This window comes from Alternaria viburni, assembly GCF_023758015.1.
Source record: "Alternaria viburni strain BMP 2772 chromosome Unknown scaffold_2, whole genome shotgun sequence".
In the NCBI taxonomy this organism is placed as follows: Eukaryota; Fungi; Ascomycota; class Dothideomycetes; order Pleosporales; family Pleosporaceae; genus Alternaria; species Alternaria viburni.
Genome location: NW_026055771.1, coordinates 637,972 through 656,109, shown reverse-complemented (window position 1 = coordinate 656,109; position 18,138 = coordinate 637,972). Strand labels below are relative to the sequence as shown.

Sequence of the window (18,138 nt, the reverse complement as noted above, 5' to 3'; positions counted from 1 at the left end):
ACACGAATGCTGGCTGTTCGTAGCAAATGCATTAGTGGCTTGGAATGGCTTGCAGATGCGCGTGCTGTGACGCCTCCGCCGCTCTAGCCTCCATCGGCAGATTCCCATTGCTTCGGACGTTATTGCTGCGCACTATCTTGACCATTTCGCAGCCCACCATAGTCTTGAATGTGAGGCTGGCAATTTGGAATCGGGTGCGTGATTGAGGGCGATCTGCAATGACGGAGGGCCCGTCCCGTGCTGTAGTACAAAAACGCCTCCTCGCGCCACCGCGGGACGCCAAGCTGTTCGCCTGTCAGACATACAGTCTGCTCGGAAGGAAGTATGATGCTTATCGATAGAATCCGAGTGTCTGCACGATGAATTTGCACCATACTTTTGACTCCATGCTCGCTCAAAGCGCATCGGTGACTCGATCAAGGAGGCGAATCGGCTTGACATAGATCAACCGCGTGAACAGGTCGACCCTATCTAGCGCTACTTCCCACTCGTCACCTTCTTTATAGTCACCGCTCAGGATAGCTTGGAGACCGTACTCAGGTATATCGCCAAGGGCGTAACGGCCTGGGCGAACGCGACGAGCCCAGAACTTGAAGGAATCGGGAAGGGCAGCCTCTTTGTATTTGAGGGCACGGTGAATCGCCTGAGCGACCCAAAATCGCGTTGAGTGACGCTTGGCTAGTGTAATAATCCGTTCCCGAGGTGATAGAGTTACAATAGATTCCTGCATTTGTCGTTGCGAGAATGGAAGAGCTTTATACATGGAAGCCTGGGTCCCATCGAACTTCCTACCGGACTGTGCCTCCCATCGCACAGCGGCTTCGATTTGCCAATGTGCAATCATATCAGAAAATCGACGAAGAGGGCTGGTGACCTTGATATAACCAGGGACTCCTATGATTTTATGTGGCAAGGGTGAAGAATGTGCAACAGCCATGCCAAGTGCTTTAATCCACCGCGCAGTGAGATCGAGTCGTACTTTTCCATGCTCTTCGTAGTGAGCTTGGACGAGCTTTTGTAGCTCTTTTGGATCCAGATCCCCGCTAGGTGGTTCGATAGTGCCTCTGTACATGACGGGGATATGCCTCTCCGTGCACCAAGCCGCCGCAGTTTGACCCGCAAGCATCATCATTTCTTCAACGATGTTCTTGGGCCCGATGGTGAGCTGCATGAAGCCTTTCGGTATCGAGTTCGTCACCTCGATGATCGGGTCTCCTTGTATATATCGTGCCCTGTCCAGAGAGGGAGCGTTCCAACTTAAACCTCCCTGAGTGGCGCTTTCAAAAACACGGGCGTTGACGTTCGAACTACCGAATCGGACGCCACCAGCAGCCTTGCGAGCAGCCCATAGGGCTTGAGCTGCAGTATAAAGATCACGCAGTTCTTCGAGTTGACTTGGAGAAACACTCGGCGGCGGCCGCTCCGATCCACGCGGCACCTCTCCACCGACAACAATCCTTCGGGTGTTCGTAGTACTCTGATCACCCATGAGAGTAGCCAACTCGGATGGTGTGATACTGACGATATTTTGAATGAAGCCGTGCTGTATCTTTGTTTCTAGCTTACTGCCGGCTCCGTCGATGCGAGTACTAAAGGTTATAACAGGGCGGCCACGATCAAGACTAAAGTGGCCTTGACTAGCCCAAGTCGGAAGCATCGGGAAAGATCGCTCCGGTGTATAGACAGACTCGGTCATGTGCGCGGCGAGTCCAGACAGGGTGTGGGTCTTATCGAAGAATGCTGTTGGATTTGCGACGTGTACGTGGATCCAGAACTCGGAGCTTGCGTCTTCGACCCGTTCAATCGATATGCCATCATCGATCTCCTGGGCGCCGACATCGTCAATGCAATACACGGTGGTCGAACCCCAGTCGCGACGTAGGTTCGCCATTGAATCCCGGAAGTCAGGATTCCTTCTTGTCAGCTCCGCTTTTGTGTTTAGTAACTCCAGATTACGAGACAGACGGACAGTGGGCAGCATCAGCTGCTCGTCATAGATCGCTCGATTGTCGTGTGGTGAAATGACGCCAATTTCTTGTAAAAACAACAATCCAGTAGCACGTTTGATGTTGCTTAGGGTATCGTCGGGAGATCCAGTATCGCCAAAGACGTCCGAACCATAGAAACCTGATGCTGAGATCAAGCTCGCACAAGCAGCATGGAGACCAGCCATACCCGTAAACTGACCGGTCAGTACCCATGCTTGTAGGAAGTTGATGATCTGCTTGTCAGCACCTGTGAACGGCTCCCCCCAAGTGATGTGCAGATTAGAGGGCCCGTTCTGTGTCGCTGGAGTCTTACTGGGTCCAAGGCCGCCGTAGGTTGGCTCACGTAACTTTCGACTCGCTGAAATAAGCCTGCCGGCCTTTGCCAGGAAGTCTATGATATGAGTGGCACCTTCAGTACGGCTTCGCTTGGCTTCCGAAGGGCTATTGACGGAAAGAGCAAGGTATTCTCTGTATTCTCGGATCCATTCGTGAACTGTTTCTACGACCTCGACATCGGTTTTGGGTCGGATAGCAAACATGTTCGTAAGGCGATGGTTACGACCATCGGAGCGAAAGCGGAATTCGTTGTGGTTCAAGGCCTTTCGTACTGCTAGTAGCGCTGCTGGCGGTGGTACCCAGTCAGGGGAACCTCGCGCGAGCAGGAACTTCGCAATTTGTGTCAGTGTCATCATACGTGTCCTTGTCTTGTCTGCGAGTATATCATAGGCTGTGTCCAAGACTGGAGCATTCTTTCGGTAGATCTTCTCGGCTTCTTCAGTCATATTCTCAAGACTCGCTATCACAGGAGCAGCAAAGTCTCGCGGGACATGAACCTCACCCTTGGGATTAGCCGCGCCGGGATCCGTGGGCAGGAACGGAATGAGCGGTTGGAGAAGTGCTGGGTCGATGCAACCTTGGATGGCAAAGGAAACCCGACTTATGGTCGAATGCGTCCATCTGCCGTTGACGGAGAAGAACTGACTGTCGTTGTTCAGTTGCTGCACGAACACAGCAAGCACAGGTTCACGACCCGGTTGTGAAAGCTCCACCACGTCGCCAGGCTTCAAGAACAGCCCAATTGTGATCACTTCTTCGCCCTCGTCTTCCTCAGCAGCATCCCACTCGTTCTCTCTGGCGTCTTCGTCGGCCTTGAACGCGGACGACAGCTTCGACAGGCCATTTTGTATGTCTTCACGTTCGGGATGGTTCTCAAACGCCGAAAGTACTTCCTCGGTCGGCCCACCAAACTGCTGTTGCCACTGCTCGAGGTATTCGCGGATTGCAACGCCCTCAGGTCGAGGAAGAAGAGACGGTTCTGGAGGCGGTGTGGGAGTGGCGGTATGTGAGGATAGTTGCGAGCGCTGATATGTGTCAGTTTGTGAATGGCATACTGAGCGAGTCACTTACACTGCTAGCGACATGAAGCGCCCGCCTTGGTGTTTGCGAAACTTTCAAAGTAGAAAGCCCGCGTGAAAGTTGTATTTGTCGAGAGGCATTTCGCTGGTTTAGCAAGCGCCATTGACACCGCAGACATACATGGCCTGCTGCCTGCTGAAATCGAGGATACATGTTGAGGCGGATGGTGGATGATGTCGTCAATACAAAAAGTGCGGCGGAGGGAAGGCGCGCTCGGGTGGTGGTCTGTGCAGGCACGCTAATGGCCGCGCGAACTCACATGTTCCTCCGCACACCTCCGTCCATCTTTCCTACACCTCACTCGCCCAAGGTATGTACATCGTCTCCTTCCACTCCATCCCCTTTCATGATGTATTCAAAATTATAGCATGTATTATCCGACCGTCGCTTCGGCGTCAGACTGCGGAGCAAATTTTTTCCTGATTGAATTTTCAATGTTCCCGCTTAGGACTTGACGATGTCGCGACTCGATTCTGACATGTCTCAACAGGCATCATGGCACCCGCCAAAGCGCCTGCGGGTCACTTCTCGATCCTGTACTTCGCAGCAGCCTCCACCTTCACTGGCAAGACGAGCGAACATCTTCCTGCACCCGTCCGAGCTCGCGATGTCTTTGCTATGCTGGAGGAGCGGTACCCGGATATTCGTGACAAGGTGCTGAGCAGCTGCGCGATGACGATCAACATGGAGTACGTTGACGTTGGCGAAGATGATGCCGAGGACGCGAACAAGCAGATCGTGGAAGGTGATGAAGTTGCTATTATCCCACCTGTCAGTTCAGGATGAGCTCAACGGGATGGTTTTATGTTATTAATGATGTTATGAACTCGATCTCTTTAATGAACTCATTACAACATTCACGAATTTTGTATTGTATGCGATCACATGTGGTATGACAGAAGACTTATGCTAGAGCCTCGATACAAGCACTGCTGCAATTCCCAGTGACGCCTCATTCCATCATCCCATTGGAGTGAAGAATCAAATCCCTGCTTTCTGTAGGATTGGGAGAAATGCTTGCTCAGAAGTCTACATTACATTCGACTGTTGCAAACTCTTGTCTTTACGATAATGTAGACCGCAGCGCACCTACTTATCTCTGTTGTGTGAGGTGATAGACAAAAACAAAAGTGAATACCCACAGGCCAAGTTTGGCTTGGCGTACGCACTGACGCCTGAACGCCGAGGTTTCTGTCAACTTTACCCACAGGCGGAAGTTCGGTCACTATACTACCGACGCCGACAGTCATTGAACTTAAGCCTCGAGATTGACGATTCGTGATGTCCGATCCGTTGCTCGATCCTAGACTTTTTGCGAGCGCGTCTTCGGCGCCATCTTCACGGCCTCAGTACGCGTCTGCACCGCAGCAGCAGCAGAACACCGGCCACCCATACTACCTGCCATCTCCGACCGCTCAACACCATCCCCAGCTGTCGCAGCCTGCCCCACTAGGGAACATACTCGATCCCGCCCTTGAGCAGACATCGCCGACCGCCCCAGGAACAGAGCACGATGACGACGACCACGACGACCACGACGACGCGCATGAGCATGACACACCTGGTTCTGGCAAATCTCCTGCCGACCTCAAGCGCCCACGAGCATGCGATTCATGTCGAGGATTGAAGGTCCGCTGCGACCAAGAGCGACCTGATGTATCATGCAGACGTTGCGCAAAAGCAGGCCGACCTTGCATCACAACACCGCCGACACGAAAGCGCCAGAAGAAGGCCGACAGTAGAGTCGCCGAGCTCGAACGCAAGATCGATGCATTGACAGCCACACTACACGCGCAGAAGTCGGGAGTACCGGGAGTACCGGAAATGAGGCACCATGGAGGCATACCACAACCCGGCGCCGGCGCCAACGCGATACCCATGCCGGTTGAGGGTCAATATCGTATGGGAACAGTCGAACACGACTGGGCGCAGCCGCCGACGGCCAGATACCCAGACATACCAGCCGGCTATGGTCCAGCACAGAGCTTGCAGAGAGGGCCCGAGCCAAAGCGTAGGAAGATGGACAATGCGCACGCTGTGAGTTGCCTCAATTGTATGTGAAGCCAAAACTAACATTTCAGACGATCCCCGAGGATATGGATGCTATTCATCGCGATCTAGCAGAGCACCCGGAAATGCGACGGACGAGCAAGAACAAGATCCACGCCGACCATTCACACATCAGTGCTTTGATCGACAACCTCATGACACCGGATATCGCGGAGCGGGTTTTCCTTCGTTACGTCAACGAGATTTGTCCACATTTCCCTGCCGTACCTTTCCCTCCTGGTACGACAGCGCGTGAAGTCCGAGAGAAGAAACCGCTTCTGTTCCTTGCTGTCCTGGCTGGATCTTCGCATGGGAGTGCAGAACAACTGGTTTCGCAAGAAGCGCAACGTGAGTTGACCAAGCTCCTCAAAGATCAGCTTGCCGACATCATTTGGCGCAACGGAGAAAAGTCGCTCGAAATCGTTCAGGCATTACACATATCTGTGCTTTGGTATCGGCCGCCTCTTCATTTTGAACAGCACAACTTCTACATGATGGTCAACTGCGCTGCCGTAATGGCTCTTGACCTAGGTCTCGGAAGGAAGGCAACTCCAAATGTCATGAGACTTTCGGTTGGTCCGTTCAAGAGGTACCATCCCAACTCTAGCAGTGTCGAAGCCCGTCGGACTTTCCTTGTGTGTTACTATCTCTGCATGAGTATCACAATGGTTCTGCGACGACCAATTCTGCTCCGCTGGACTAATTACATGGCGGAGAGTGTTCGCATACTGGAGACCTCGCCAGAGGCATTGCCTTCAGACAGACTGCTTTGCCAACAGGTCAAGATGGCGCACATTGGAGAAAAGATCTCAGTGGAGTTCTGCATGGATGATCCCTCAGTCGAGGTCACCATTTCCGATCCAAAAGTCATCTACGCCCTGAAGATTTTTGAGAATGAGCTCAGCTCACTCAGGGAGGAGAATTCCTCTTTGGGTGAAATCGATCGTACGTTGTAGCGGTCATGATTCATTACATCTACTAACAGTCGTAGCAACCCTTCGCTTGGCAGAACACGTCACAAACCTCTACCTGCATGAAATTGCACTGCACCAAAATCAAGGCTCTGCCGATCTACAACCCCCTTTTGTTTCGGATACGCTGTCGCCCTCTCTACCATCTGGAGTCAAGAAAGATGTACCTGCTGGCCCAGCACACATAGGTGCTCTGGGTGATTGTCTCACTGCTACGCACGGTATTCTAGACACGATCCTAAGTATCGAACTTGACATCCTGCTGACTCTGCCTGTCATTTTCTGTAATATGCCCTGATCTCAACGTAATATACGCGCTAATACAATCCAGGTGTACGAGCCATTTACGCCATCGTTTGCCTAATGAAGATGTGGGTATCAGTCACTAGCTCCGGCGAAGTGGGTAGTATCATCTGCCAGGAAGATCTCAAGATCGAGGCCTATACCGAACAACTAGTCTCCATGTTCAATGCCATTGTCTCCCGCGATGCTCAATCGCCCCATGGAAAGTTCTACTTCGTTGCAAAGCGCCTTCAAGAGCGGTTCGCTCACATCAAAGAGGGTGCTGCTGGCGAGCAACAGACGGATCCCGAATACGACTCCACCCGAAACAACAGTCAAACTTCCCGACCCTCCACGCGCCAATCACCTGCAAACCAAACCCCGCTTCACCTTCTCTCGGAAGTCGCAATGGGTAGCAGCAACAATGTCGCTTCTCAGCAACAGCAGCAGCAGCAGACGCAAGCGCAGGCACAGGCGCAATCTCGTTCTCAACAACAAGCTCAGGCCGCTTTACAGGCCCACGCGCAGCATTCTCAGCAAGCCATGCCAAATTGGTATCCTAACATGAACGCACAGCCTACTCCAGATATGATGGGTCTTGGTGCACAACAACCATTCGATATCAACTTCGATTTCACCCAATTCGATCTAGGCACAGGCTCGGACGCAGATCTGTCAGCACTGTTCATTCCGGACTCAATGGCAATGTGGGGTTACCCTGCCGATCCCAACATGCAGGGTGGTTACAATGGATACTGAGGTGCGCTGCAGTCTACATACGCGTAAAAAATATACATTTGTAACTTTGGGTGTAATGTAGACTTGTGGGTCATTGTATTGTATCGTATGTAAAATCACTATATAGGTAGAAGTACAAAAGCGTGTAACACTACAAGACATACTATACTAGGCGCAAACGATTTACTCAAGCATGAAGCCATTGTTCTCAGCCCCCAATACCGCCCTTACAGTACATCCTGCCGCGCCATGTATCATGTATCATGACTCCAACTTCAAGCCGTTCTTTCTCAAAAACGCCTCCACCCCCGTCAACTCCCCCTTGACCTGCTCCTTCGCCCACTGAACTGTCTCCTTCTGCCCCTTGCCATAATAACCATACTCCCTGTTCAACACGAACATCTCATACAACTGCTCTCGGAACCCCTCCGGGAAAAATCCCTTGACTACCTCATCCGGAAGCTGAACATGCTTGACCGTCTTCCCCGTCACCTTGCTCATGATCTCGGCGACCTCGTCCGGCGTATACAACGCCTCTGCTGCAGCAAAGAGTTTGCCTACATACTTGTCTGGCTCAGCAAGGATAGCCCCAACCCATTTCCCCGTTTCGGTGATGTCGATGTACGGTACAGGAGTGTCGCCCGGCAGGATATCCCCCAATACGAACGTACCATCGTTCGCAGGAGAAGGGCGGGGCTTCATCATGCCCTCGAAATTCTGCATGAAAGACGCTGGAGCAAAGAACGCGCTTTGCACAGGTAAACCGCGGATATACTCCTCGATCTCAGCCTTGTCGTCAAAGTGCTCCACGTTCTTCAGCTTCCCGTTGCTGATCTTGAACGGGTGCGACATTGAGCTGAAGATGATATACTTGACACCCTGCTTGATGGCTTCGCTGCATACGGCGCGTGCTTGGCGTGTTTCGACTTCGCGCGTAAAGCCGGTGTATTGCGTTGTTGTTATCAGGAAGACGTGCGTGCAGCCTGCTAGGGCGGATGGGAGCGTCGTGGGGTCGTCCATGTCGGCTACGGATAGCTCTGCACCGAGAGACCGTAGCTCTTGCATCTTGGGGGATGTGGTAGAGCGCGAGAGGGCGCGGACGTTGTACAAGGCTGATAGGGAGGGGTCGGTGAGGACGGTGCGGGCGACAGAGTTGCCTTGGTTGCCTGTGGCACCGAAGACGGCGATTTTGGACTTGGACATCTTGGACATTCCGTGGTTGGTGGTTGGTGAGGCTGTAAATGATGTCGTGACTGGATTTGAGTGTCGTTGAGGAAGTGATGAGATAGTGATAGGATGTTGGTAGATACAAAACTTGATGATCACCTACCTTATATACCTCTGAACTACTCTGGTCTATCATGTTCATCAGTAATCCTAGTCGGGCCGCGTCTTGAAGCAAGCCACACATATGCGGCCATCATAGAGATTCCGGGTGTAGTCATCGGACTTTACGCTTTAAAACCATCTGAAGTTTTTCGACATTGGGAATCTTCAATACGACAAAGGCCCGTTTTGTAGTACGGCTGGTCCAGTGTATTGAGCCAATAGCATCGCATGTTTACAATGTCCTAGATGTAAGGCAGCCGACGCGAGTGTTGTTGATGCTGGTGTCATGGAGACGGATATCGGATATGTTAAGTTCTCCGACCCGGCTCCGAGCTAGCGCATTTCGAGCTCTTAACTCCACTAAACACCATGCCCAGACCTCTCCCAGCTTCATCTTTCCACATCGCGCATTTCGTCCTGAGCAACAGCGGACAAACTTCGTGCCTATGACGCCAAGTTATCCTTCACTCTAGTCCACCCGCAGGTTCCGACGATGACCTGGCCGTGAAAACGTCTAACCGCCCGTCCTTCATTACGTCATGCGTCTTTGTTCAAAGTTGGCCATGTTAAGTGAAGGACACACTTTCCTTCATTACCTAAGGTATGGTGCGAGTTGCAACGGCGAAGATGAACTCAGCCACCAAGATGATGCAACGGATCGACTCAATGGGTCCGGGCAAATCCTCCTGGGCCAACGGTCGCTCACTAACGCAACAGCAATGGACATGCATATCCCCAATTACTCAACATTTCCATTGACGCATCGGCAGAAAGCGAAAGTCCATTTCAGATCCTCCAGTTGTGTCGAAGTCTGGCTCTCGTCTGACAAATCATGCCGGCCTGACCAACATGACTGGATTCGTACCTTGTGCATAAGACAGGGCAACCTCTCCAGCTTCACGGGAAGGATGTCGGCGATCAAATCCTACAGATCAGATTCCATCAAGATATAATAGTCTCCGCCCAGTGTTCTCATGCAGTCCGTCTCGATTCGTAAAAGGGGGTTGTTAAGGGATTACTCAGACAGGCATGGCCTCTAACACCTCAAGTCCTTCCTAGGTTGGACATTACGACTCATCCTAAGCGAACACCCCGAAACCTTGCAGACCACCAACAATCCAATAAAACCTCGTCGCCCCATTCTTCGGTTGCCGTCAAATGGGGTTGTACCCGCTGATTCCCCTCGGGTTTGGCGACCGCTGCAGGCACGAGACAATAAGGTAATCCCTTTGCATCGGCATCGGGGTTCATCACACTACACTAATGCAAACTGGACTATCCCTTCGATTCTCAATTTCGTTCATAAACAATGGCTATTCACCAAGATGATAGTGGTCGGCGTGGTTCTGTTGGCCGCTTGCGCGATTGTCACAACTCGATTGCGAAACCGGAACGAAATCCACAATTCTACATTCACCTTGTTCCTTCTCCCGTCTATTTGAGTTCAGCGCATACTTCGAAGTCTCGCTTTTCTTCCACGCTCGCTGCGACTTCTCAACTAATCTTAGATCACCCCCACCGACTCCACTGAAGTTCCCGGTTGCGAGACTCGCCTCAAGCAATCACATCATGAGTCGCCAGATCATCGTTGCATCATGCTCGCTTGCTCAGTGGGCTCTGGATTGGGAGGGCAATTCTACCCGTATCAAGCAGAGCATCCGCGAAGCGAGAGCGAAGGGGGCTACATTGCGCGCTGGACCAGAACTGGAAGTAAGTTATCATTTTGTTTATCCCATTTCGAAGGCGCTTTTCCACGCCTGAAACGCTTCTATGGTCATCCACACCTTGAAATTTTGCTATCCATCGGAAATTTGTATTTCACAAGGCTACCTACACAATGAGCGTTGAGCACATTTGCTCTACCATCATTCACGCTAACGAAACTAGATTTGTGGGTACGGCTGTCATGACCACTTCTATGAGGACGAACTATACGCCAATTGCTGGGAAGCACTCATTAGCATCCTCACGGATGAGTGTTGTGACAACATGCTTGTAGACATCGGTATGCCAATCAAGCATCATAATCTCCGGTACATCTGGTAAGTACACTAATTCACTGCTTCGATAATGTACTTACAGCCCATCAGTAGAGTGATAGCATACAACGGTAGAATTGTCTCCATACGTCCGAAAACACCTCTGAGGATTGACGGCAATTATAACGAGTCGAGGTGGTTTACCGCTTGGGATCCCACTATTCCACCCGAAGCATTTCCCCTACCAGACTTCATTGCGGACATGCAGGGCACCAGTGTGGTTCCCTTCGGCAATGCTCTACTATCCACCTCGGGCGCGTCTGTTGGCGCCATTACATCCAACGAGTTGATTGGGCTCGAGGATTTGCTTCCGACAGCCTTGAGCTCGACAAGCGCTGATGTCCTCACGGTCTCGGCAGCCAATCACTTCAGTGTTGGGAACTTCGACTCCCTAGTATCTTCACTGCAGAACATCAGCAGAGATATCGGAGGAGTTATGCTGTACTCGAACCAACATGGCTGCGACGGTGACCAGACTTACTACGACGGTGGCCCGATGATCTTGGTGAACGGCGAAATAGTTTCTCAGGGACCAAGGTTCTCGGTTCACGATATCGAGGTAGTAACAGCTGTCGTCGATCTGGAAGAGGTTCAATCGTATCGAGCAAAACAAGCACTCTCGGAGCCTCTCGATGATCTTACTGCGCCCCGGGTAGACGTGGCATGCAGTTTGTATCGTTCGGAGCTTGCCAGCCTTCGTCCAGATCATCATCATCCTATTGCTCGGGGCCCAAGCTTTCACACTTTGGAAGAAGAGATCGCTATGGGACCAGCGTGTTACCTCTGGGTAAGTTGCGGCTGTACGAACTTGGTATGAGACATACGCTGACTTCGTATTTTCACCTTTTTAGCATTACCTCCGCCGCAGCGAATGCGTCGGCTTTCTAGCGCCACTCAGCGGCGGCATCGACTCGTGCTCAACATCAGTAATGGTGTTAAGTATGTGCTATCTGGTTTTCGACGCGCTTCAAGACGGCAACGAGGTCGCATCAGACATCCAGCGTATCACAGGAGCCAATGACTGGCTGCCCAAGACCCCTCAAGAGCTCTGCAACCGCATCCTGCACACAGTATACATGGGCATGACAGAATGCTCATCCGAAGAGACACGTTCACGAGCTCAACGTCTCGCAGAAGGCATGGGCGCCCACCACATCAGCATGTCCATTGACGCCGTCTACCGAGCCGAGCGAGACCTTCTTCCCCAGTACACAGGCTTCACTCCCGACTTCCGAGGCTCTCCAGCCGAGAATCTCGCCCTACAAAACCTGCAAGCACGTATCCGCTCAACCACAGCATACTACCTCGCCCGTACACTGCCTGTCATCCGCAACCACCCCGGCGGAGGCGGCCTCCTCGTCCTAAGCTCCGTCAACGTGGAAGAATCTCTCAGAGGTAACTTAACAAAGCACGATTGCAGTTCCGCAGACCTCAGCCCCATCGGAAGCATCTCCAAGATCCAACTCCGTTCTTTCATCCGCTGGGCACGCACCGCCTTCACCCTACCCATCTTAGACGAGTTCCTCGACGCAATTCCCCGCGCTGAGCTCGAGCCCGCTAGCTTCGGTTCATGCGACGACAAGGAAAACGGCATGACGCACCAAGAGCTTTTCATCTTTGCCAAGCTGCGCAGTGAAGAGCGACTGGGGCCCTTCGATATGTTCCAGCGTCTGCTGTGTGATTGGCAGGATAGGAAGAGTGCGCGGGAAGTCGGCGATCTGGTGAAGCGGTTCTGGACGTTCTATGGTAATAACAGGCATAAGATGGCGGCTGTGACGCCGGCAGTCCACGCAGCGGGTTACAGTCCTGATAACAGATTTGATCAAAGACCCATGTTGTATCCGCGGTTCGAGAATAGTTGGGCGTTCAAGAGGATTGATGGGGTGGTTGATGAGCTGGAGCGTAGAGTCAAGATGGAAGAAGATGAGGAGATACGCTTTGGGGAAGTGGGCTTTGGAGAGGAACCGCGCGTAAAGGCAAGGCTGTAGACATGGACTCTAGACGATGAGGATTGATTAGATGGAGGCTCTTACATTGTACTTAATCATCTTTATACATGGATTTGCTATCCTACTCGACCCACCTCCCCCTCTCAACATCCAATTGTACACCCTCTTCTTTCAGCGCCCCCTCAAGCGCACCATGCCCCTTCCACCCATGCCCAATTCTCCCCGTACTGCTCAATCTCCCCAAATCCTTTCCGCTTTTCCTCCTGAAATAGGCTTTCTGGTCTTCCGTCGGCCCTTTCTTCTTCCACTGCCCTGTCTTTTTGTTGAACAGATATCCGTTATACCAATCCTCAGTCAGAGCATCTGTTCCATATTCCTCCAGCAACAGTTCCTCATACGCATATGGGACTTTTACGCTTACGCCTTCAAGGGTGGATCGTCGGAGGGGGAAGATCTGGGTGTTGAGGTAGGCGTGGGTGTCTTTGACGTAGAGTAATGTTTCGTCGTCGAAGGCGTCAGGATCGGATTCGTGGGCTGAGGGGTGGGTGCTGGAGTAGGGAGAGTTGGCGATGGAATTCTGTTCCGAGGCGGGTGCGACGTGGAGTGTTGTGATGTCAATGTACAGGCCGTTGTTCACATCGATCCAGCGTATGTCGATGTGGTTGTATATGTCTGACGTGGATTTGTTGGTGTAGTTTGGGTTTACCTCTAGGAGGTATTTCTTGCCCTCTTTCCTAATATCTTCTTCCCAGGCCAGACGCTTCGAGCGCGTCTCTGCATCTTCGTCCTGGTGCTCCAAGCCGTGCAGGATTCCTTTCTGCTTGACCTGATCCTCCTCGTTGTCTGGTGCAAGTTCAAGCCCGAGTTCTCGAGCGTTGAACTGATGAATTGTCATGTTCCACCATGTACCCAATTCTCGTGCGCCGTCCTCTTCTACGAGGAAATCCAAATCTTTATCCCACGGCATCAAGCTCTTACCCCACCACCATCCTAGCAGACACCCATGCATTATCCAAGTTTGTACTCCAATCCTCTCCATCGTGTCCGTGTACGCCTTCAACATGAGCCTGAGATGCCATATACGTTCTTGGAAGGGCACCTCGGATGATGCGAAACGTCCATCGTAGTGGCTATTGAATGTAGATTCGTAAAAGTATTTGGTCGGCGCGTGCGCGTAGGTATGCCCATTGGAAAAGGAGTTGACCAGGGGCGTGAGGCCGCGGAATGAGCGGAAAGGTGTGCTGCGGCGTTCGAGAGGGAGCGAGGTGCCGAGATGTAGGAAGTGCGTGAGCAGAACCCAAAGTTCTACAGAGAGTCTCATCGTGACTGGGGCCTTGTCGGTATGAAGCGCATTGTTCTACCGTCTCGTTATCGCGGTTCGAGGTATTGTGGATCCAATGTCGATGACGCTATAGTGGGAAAAGATGCATGTAGCCAAAGTGAAGCATAACAGCGCAATCGCAGAAGGGCCAAACGAGGTTTACCGACGAGACGACGGAGAGAGGGTCGCAACAACCCGTTATCGTGTTTCTACATGGCGAGCGCAGGAGCCGAATTCGATGATGGGCCGACGCGCAGAGCCAAGGACGATCAAGCACGCGCCAAGACCTCTCACTCGCCCACGCTGCCGGCCTCAATGTTCTAGCCCGCATGGATTTCCTGAGCCTAATCGGCTAGCGTGTCATTCACAGCTGCTGTGAATGTGGAGCTCGTTCAAGCCGATTGCGCGTTCGCAGTCTCGTTGTTACTAGAGGCGGCTGCTCAAGCTGCATCCTGTGTCGTATGGTGTCGTTGCTATCTGAGGCTAAGGGAGTGCAAGTGCGGGCCAGCCACGTGAAAACGAAGTCTGGCAGGCTAGAGTACGCGTCCTCTAGGCCGGCACCGCACGTGCGATGCCGCATCGTAACCACACTTCTCGCTAGATATGGCGTACGAGACATTGATCGAAACACATCTTTTCGGCGCTGGCAGTAGCATGGCACAGGATCCTCGTACAAAAACTTGATTGTGTTATCACGCGCTATCAACCCAGTCGATCATCCCCGCTCTACCACTCAATGATGTGCAGGCACGATCCGGCGCGCTATTAGCTGGCGAAAGTGCGCTTCGGTCCGCCAAGAGACTCGGGTCCAGAGGAGGAAGACTCCATTGTTCTGTTATGGTAACGCTAATGTACGATCTTGAGAGCTGCATAAGGGTATGAAGCTTATAGTCAACTACGTCGTCATCACGGTCGATCAATATGTTCAGGTATCAAGGTATATGCGGGGTAAATGGTGAGTAACTACCCACAAGTGCAGTTCACGAGATGAGGACCATATTATGTGATTATCTGTATTGCATTTCATAGTTCTACAACCACAACAAGTGACCAGCTTTAGGTTGGTTTATACCATAGGAATAAGGACCCAAACACAAGTTTCCCGTCATCTACACATATCCACATGCGGCACCTCCAAACGTCCTGGTGAAGCTGGGCAAGGAAGAGACAATCTCGATCCCAGACCAGCCTGCCAACAATTTGATAGGGTTCCATCGCTCAGATCCAAACAGGCCCACTGAAAGAACGGACGCCGTTGAGTACGGCTAATTACACTTTCCACCGCTTTTGTTCGTGTGAAGTAAGTATACATTGAGAAAAATAAGACAATCCGGTGCTCGTGTACGCAATGCCGGAGAGACGAAATGGAAAGACAAGCTAAGAACTGTATGTTCATTCATAAGTAAAAACGCCGTGATACGCCGCCCGATGTTGAAACGCCACAATGGGAGAGTGAGCGCTGAATATGCGAAAGTCAGAAAATGAGGGAAGGAGAATCTATCAACAAGCACGTCTGCGGCGCCGGCAAACAGAGCGACAAACAAGGAAACCCAGAAAGCCAGCAATTAAAGGGGTATATTTGCGAAGCGTGGAAAGTCACTCAGATCCTTTTTCGTATTTGACGGGGTGGAAGAGCGTATTGCGCATGCATAACCGGCCGGTGCCGGCTTCCTCTTCTTGTGGGCCACCCTTGTCGTTCTCGCGAGAGCCGAGCCACCTTCGCCACCACTCGGATGAGAAGCCAGCATTGTAGTAAAAGCTGTTGCCGAGCTGGTTATGCTCACCCCAGCCGAAAACGCTGTCGGTCGGCTTAGGGGGCTTGTTGAAGGTGCCATCGAGGGCTTCGAGTGGCCAGTTGTGATCAAAGTACACGGGGTGTGCAGCATAGACGGCCTTGAGACCGTGGTGGAAAGCGACTGTTGGAGGCCACATTTCAGGGAACATATGGTGCTTCATGAGGTATGTCTCGCGATGCATAAGATCCAACAGGCGTTTCGACAGACGCGAAACAGTAATGATAGCGCATCTCCGCGGGGGTTCCGGGAGCTCGAGATCGTAACCTGTGACGTCGTCGCGGAAAACCCAGTTGGTCTTGGCCGGATCAAAGATTGGGTTGAATGTGATGATGTCGGCATCCTCGCCAACACCCCACTCATAGTTGTCTTGCGAGTACGAGTGTGGGGGCTCGGTCTCGGGAGGGCTGGGAAGCATGCCGGTGTTTTCGAATTTGGGTGGGCCCCAGACAGGCTTCTCGTCGCTGTTGTAGAGCTCCTCCTCAACCATCTCGGTGAAGTTCTTCCAGGATCCGTGGAGCTCAGGAATGTAGTAGCGAGATGATCGCTCCCACAAACCTTTGCGAGGCTGCTTCTTGGCCCACTCGCCAATCTTGTTGTGGAACTCGTAGTAGTGGCCGCTGAGACGGAGATCCATCTCCCAGTTCCAGTAGAAGTCGTACTCTGGGCGAGCTTGCGCGAACCATTGCATTGCGAAGTGGGCGCTGCGGTAGACAGAGTGGACGGGGGCCTTGGCGTGGTTGTAGACGTTGTTGGGGAACGGCTCTGGGTAGTACATGCGCATTTGCTGCTCGGACCAGAGGGTCGCCATGCCCCAGAACTCTTTGGGTAGGTTGTCTTCGATGACCTTTTGGTAGATCTCTTCTGAGGACCAGATAGGGAGGCTATCGTCCTTGACGTGGAGGAGGAAGTGCACATCGTACTCGCCTCCGGACTTCAGCGCGAGCTCGTTGATCATGGCGCGCAGAGTGAGGATCTGGTAGTCACTGTACTTGTAGCCGGTCCAGGTACGGAGAACGTAGGCGTGGCGTGGCACCTTCTTCTTGGCGGGTGCAGTCTCTTCGGCGGTGGTGTTCTTCTTGAAGCGGTGGGCGTTCTTCTCGCGGCATCGCTTCATGGCGGACGCCCAGTTCACCTTGCGGTAGTCGACCTTCTTCTCGTAGCTCCAGAGCTTATCGGCACCGCCCTTCTCAGACTTGCCGTCCATGTCAAGGCCGCCCTCGTCGCGAGAGTACGAGTAGCCGTAGGGGCCGAGACGACCGAAGCGCTCGAAACACTTCTTGTCGTCAAAGCCAATCTCCTCGTATGAACCAAAGAAGGGCGCAGTCATGTTCTGGGGGATGCCGGGGTAAGCGTAGATGTCGGGGAGGTCAATCTTCTCTTCCTCGTCGAGGTAGCAGGTCTTGACTTCATCGTGCTCCTTGAGGTACTCGGGCGAGTCAAACTTGTATGGGTCGAATGGCTGTAGCTCCAGCGGCGGCTCCTTGTCCTCCTTGGACATGTGCGGCCACTTGGGCTTGATGTTGTCTTCCGGGTTGGGGCTTTGCGAGTACTTGACAAAGTCCTGCTCTGACACCCAGTCGCCATAGGGAACAAGCGTACGAACGCCGTTGAAAAAGCCATTTAACCTGACCAGTTAGCGTGCGAAGGGTTGAGTTGTGACTGGATGCTTACCGAGGGTAGTGTTCCCAGTGGTACTGTTTCCGCTCATCGCCTGTCCGTTGCTGTGCGTTCCACCTGTGTCTCCTGTAGATACCCGTGCCGAGCATCGAGGCCAGCAGCACTATCGTCACGGCGAGAGTGATGAGACGCGCGAACGAGAGTCGTGGGCGCTGCAGGCGGTTGGCCCAGGCGGGCTGGCGGTACTTGTTGCCCCATGACTTGCTGCTGAAGAGCGGCAGCGGTGACGAGGCCTGGCTGTCCTGGCCGGGCACCTTTTCGTAGTTGAAGCGCGTTCGGATGAACAGCTTGCCGGGATTGAATCGCGAGGCCATTGTCGAGATTGTGTGTGCGGATGTGCTGTGCAGCGTGTGGGTTGCCTATCGCATCTGCGGCGAGGCTGCGCAAAGGAGGTCGCTCGGCAAGTCGGGATGCAGGTGCGTGGTGTCAACTCGGCCGCGCGAGTGAGGTCGAGAGCAAAGCAGGCACGACACTTGGGACGACAGCGGAGAGTGAAACGAGTGACTGTCCTGGAGACGGAGGCAGGATTCTGGCGATGGCTTGGGCGTTGGGGAGAGAGCGCGGGCTGAGCAGGAGCGACCGA

General features: G+C 52.7%; 6 protein-coding genes across 6 annotated transcripts; 2 read left to right on the top strand and 4 right to left on the bottom strand.

Annotated features, from left to right (window-relative positions):
* Positions 1 to 394: 394 nt before the first annotated feature.
* On the bottom strand, positions 395 to 3,557 carry J4E79_001153 (uncharacterized protein; the record flags this gene model as incomplete). Its single annotated transcript, XM_049350063.1, has 2 exons — positions 395 to 3,349; positions 3,525 to 3,557. 2 exons carry the CDS (start codon positions 3,555 to 3,557, stop codon positions 395 to 397), a joined length of 2,988 nt encoding a protein of 995 aa, XP_049215222.1.
* Positions 3,558 to 3,899: 342 nt separating this feature from the next.
* On the top strand, positions 3,900 to 7,465 carry J4E79_001152 (uncharacterized protein; the record flags this gene model as incomplete). The annotated part of the gene is made up of 5 exons (XM_049350062.1): positions 3,900 to 4,175; positions 4,755 to 5,441; positions 5,486 to 6,398; positions 6,445 to 6,708; positions 6,756 to 7,465. The coding sequence occupies 5 exons, from the start codon at positions 3,900 to 3,902 to the stop codon at positions 7,463 to 7,465; spliced, it is 2,850 nt and encodes a 949-aa protein (XP_049215221.1).
* Positions 7,466 to 7,705: 240 nt separating this feature from the next.
* On the bottom strand, positions 7,706 to 8,656 carry J4E79_001151 (uncharacterized protein; the record flags this gene model as incomplete). The annotated part of the gene is made up of 1 exon (XM_049350061.1): positions 7,706 to 8,656. The coding sequence occupies one exon, from the start codon at positions 8,654 to 8,656 to the stop codon at positions 7,706 to 7,708; it is 951 nt and encodes a 316-aa protein (XP_049215220.1).
* Positions 8,657 to 11,741: 3,085 nt separating this feature from the next.
* Positions 11,742 to 12,800, top strand: J4E79_001150 (uncharacterized protein; the record flags this gene model as incomplete). Its single annotated transcript, XM_049350060.1, has 1 exon — positions 11,742 to 12,800. The coding sequence occupies one exon, from the start codon at positions 11,742 to 11,744 to the stop codon at positions 12,798 to 12,800; it is 1,059 nt and encodes a 352-aa protein (XP_049215219.1).
* An 82-nt stretch (positions 12,801 to 12,882) lies between these two features.
* On the bottom strand, positions 12,883 to 14,082 carry J4E79_001149 (uncharacterized protein; the record flags this gene model as incomplete). Its single annotated transcript, XM_049350059.1, has 1 exon — positions 12,883 to 14,082. One exon carries the CDS (start codon positions 14,080 to 14,082, stop codon positions 12,883 to 12,885), a length of 1,200 nt encoding a protein of 399 aa, XP_049215218.1.
* A 1,596-nt stretch (positions 14,083 to 15,678) lies between these two features.
* Positions 15,679 to 17,869, bottom strand: J4E79_001148 (uncharacterized protein; the record flags this gene model as incomplete). Its single annotated transcript, XM_049350058.1, has 2 exons — positions 15,679 to 17,503; positions 17,550 to 17,869. 2 exons carry the CDS (start codon positions 17,867 to 17,869, stop codon positions 15,679 to 15,681), a joined length of 2,145 nt encoding a protein of 714 aa, XP_049215217.1.
* Positions 17,870 to 18,138: the final 269 nt, after the last annotated feature.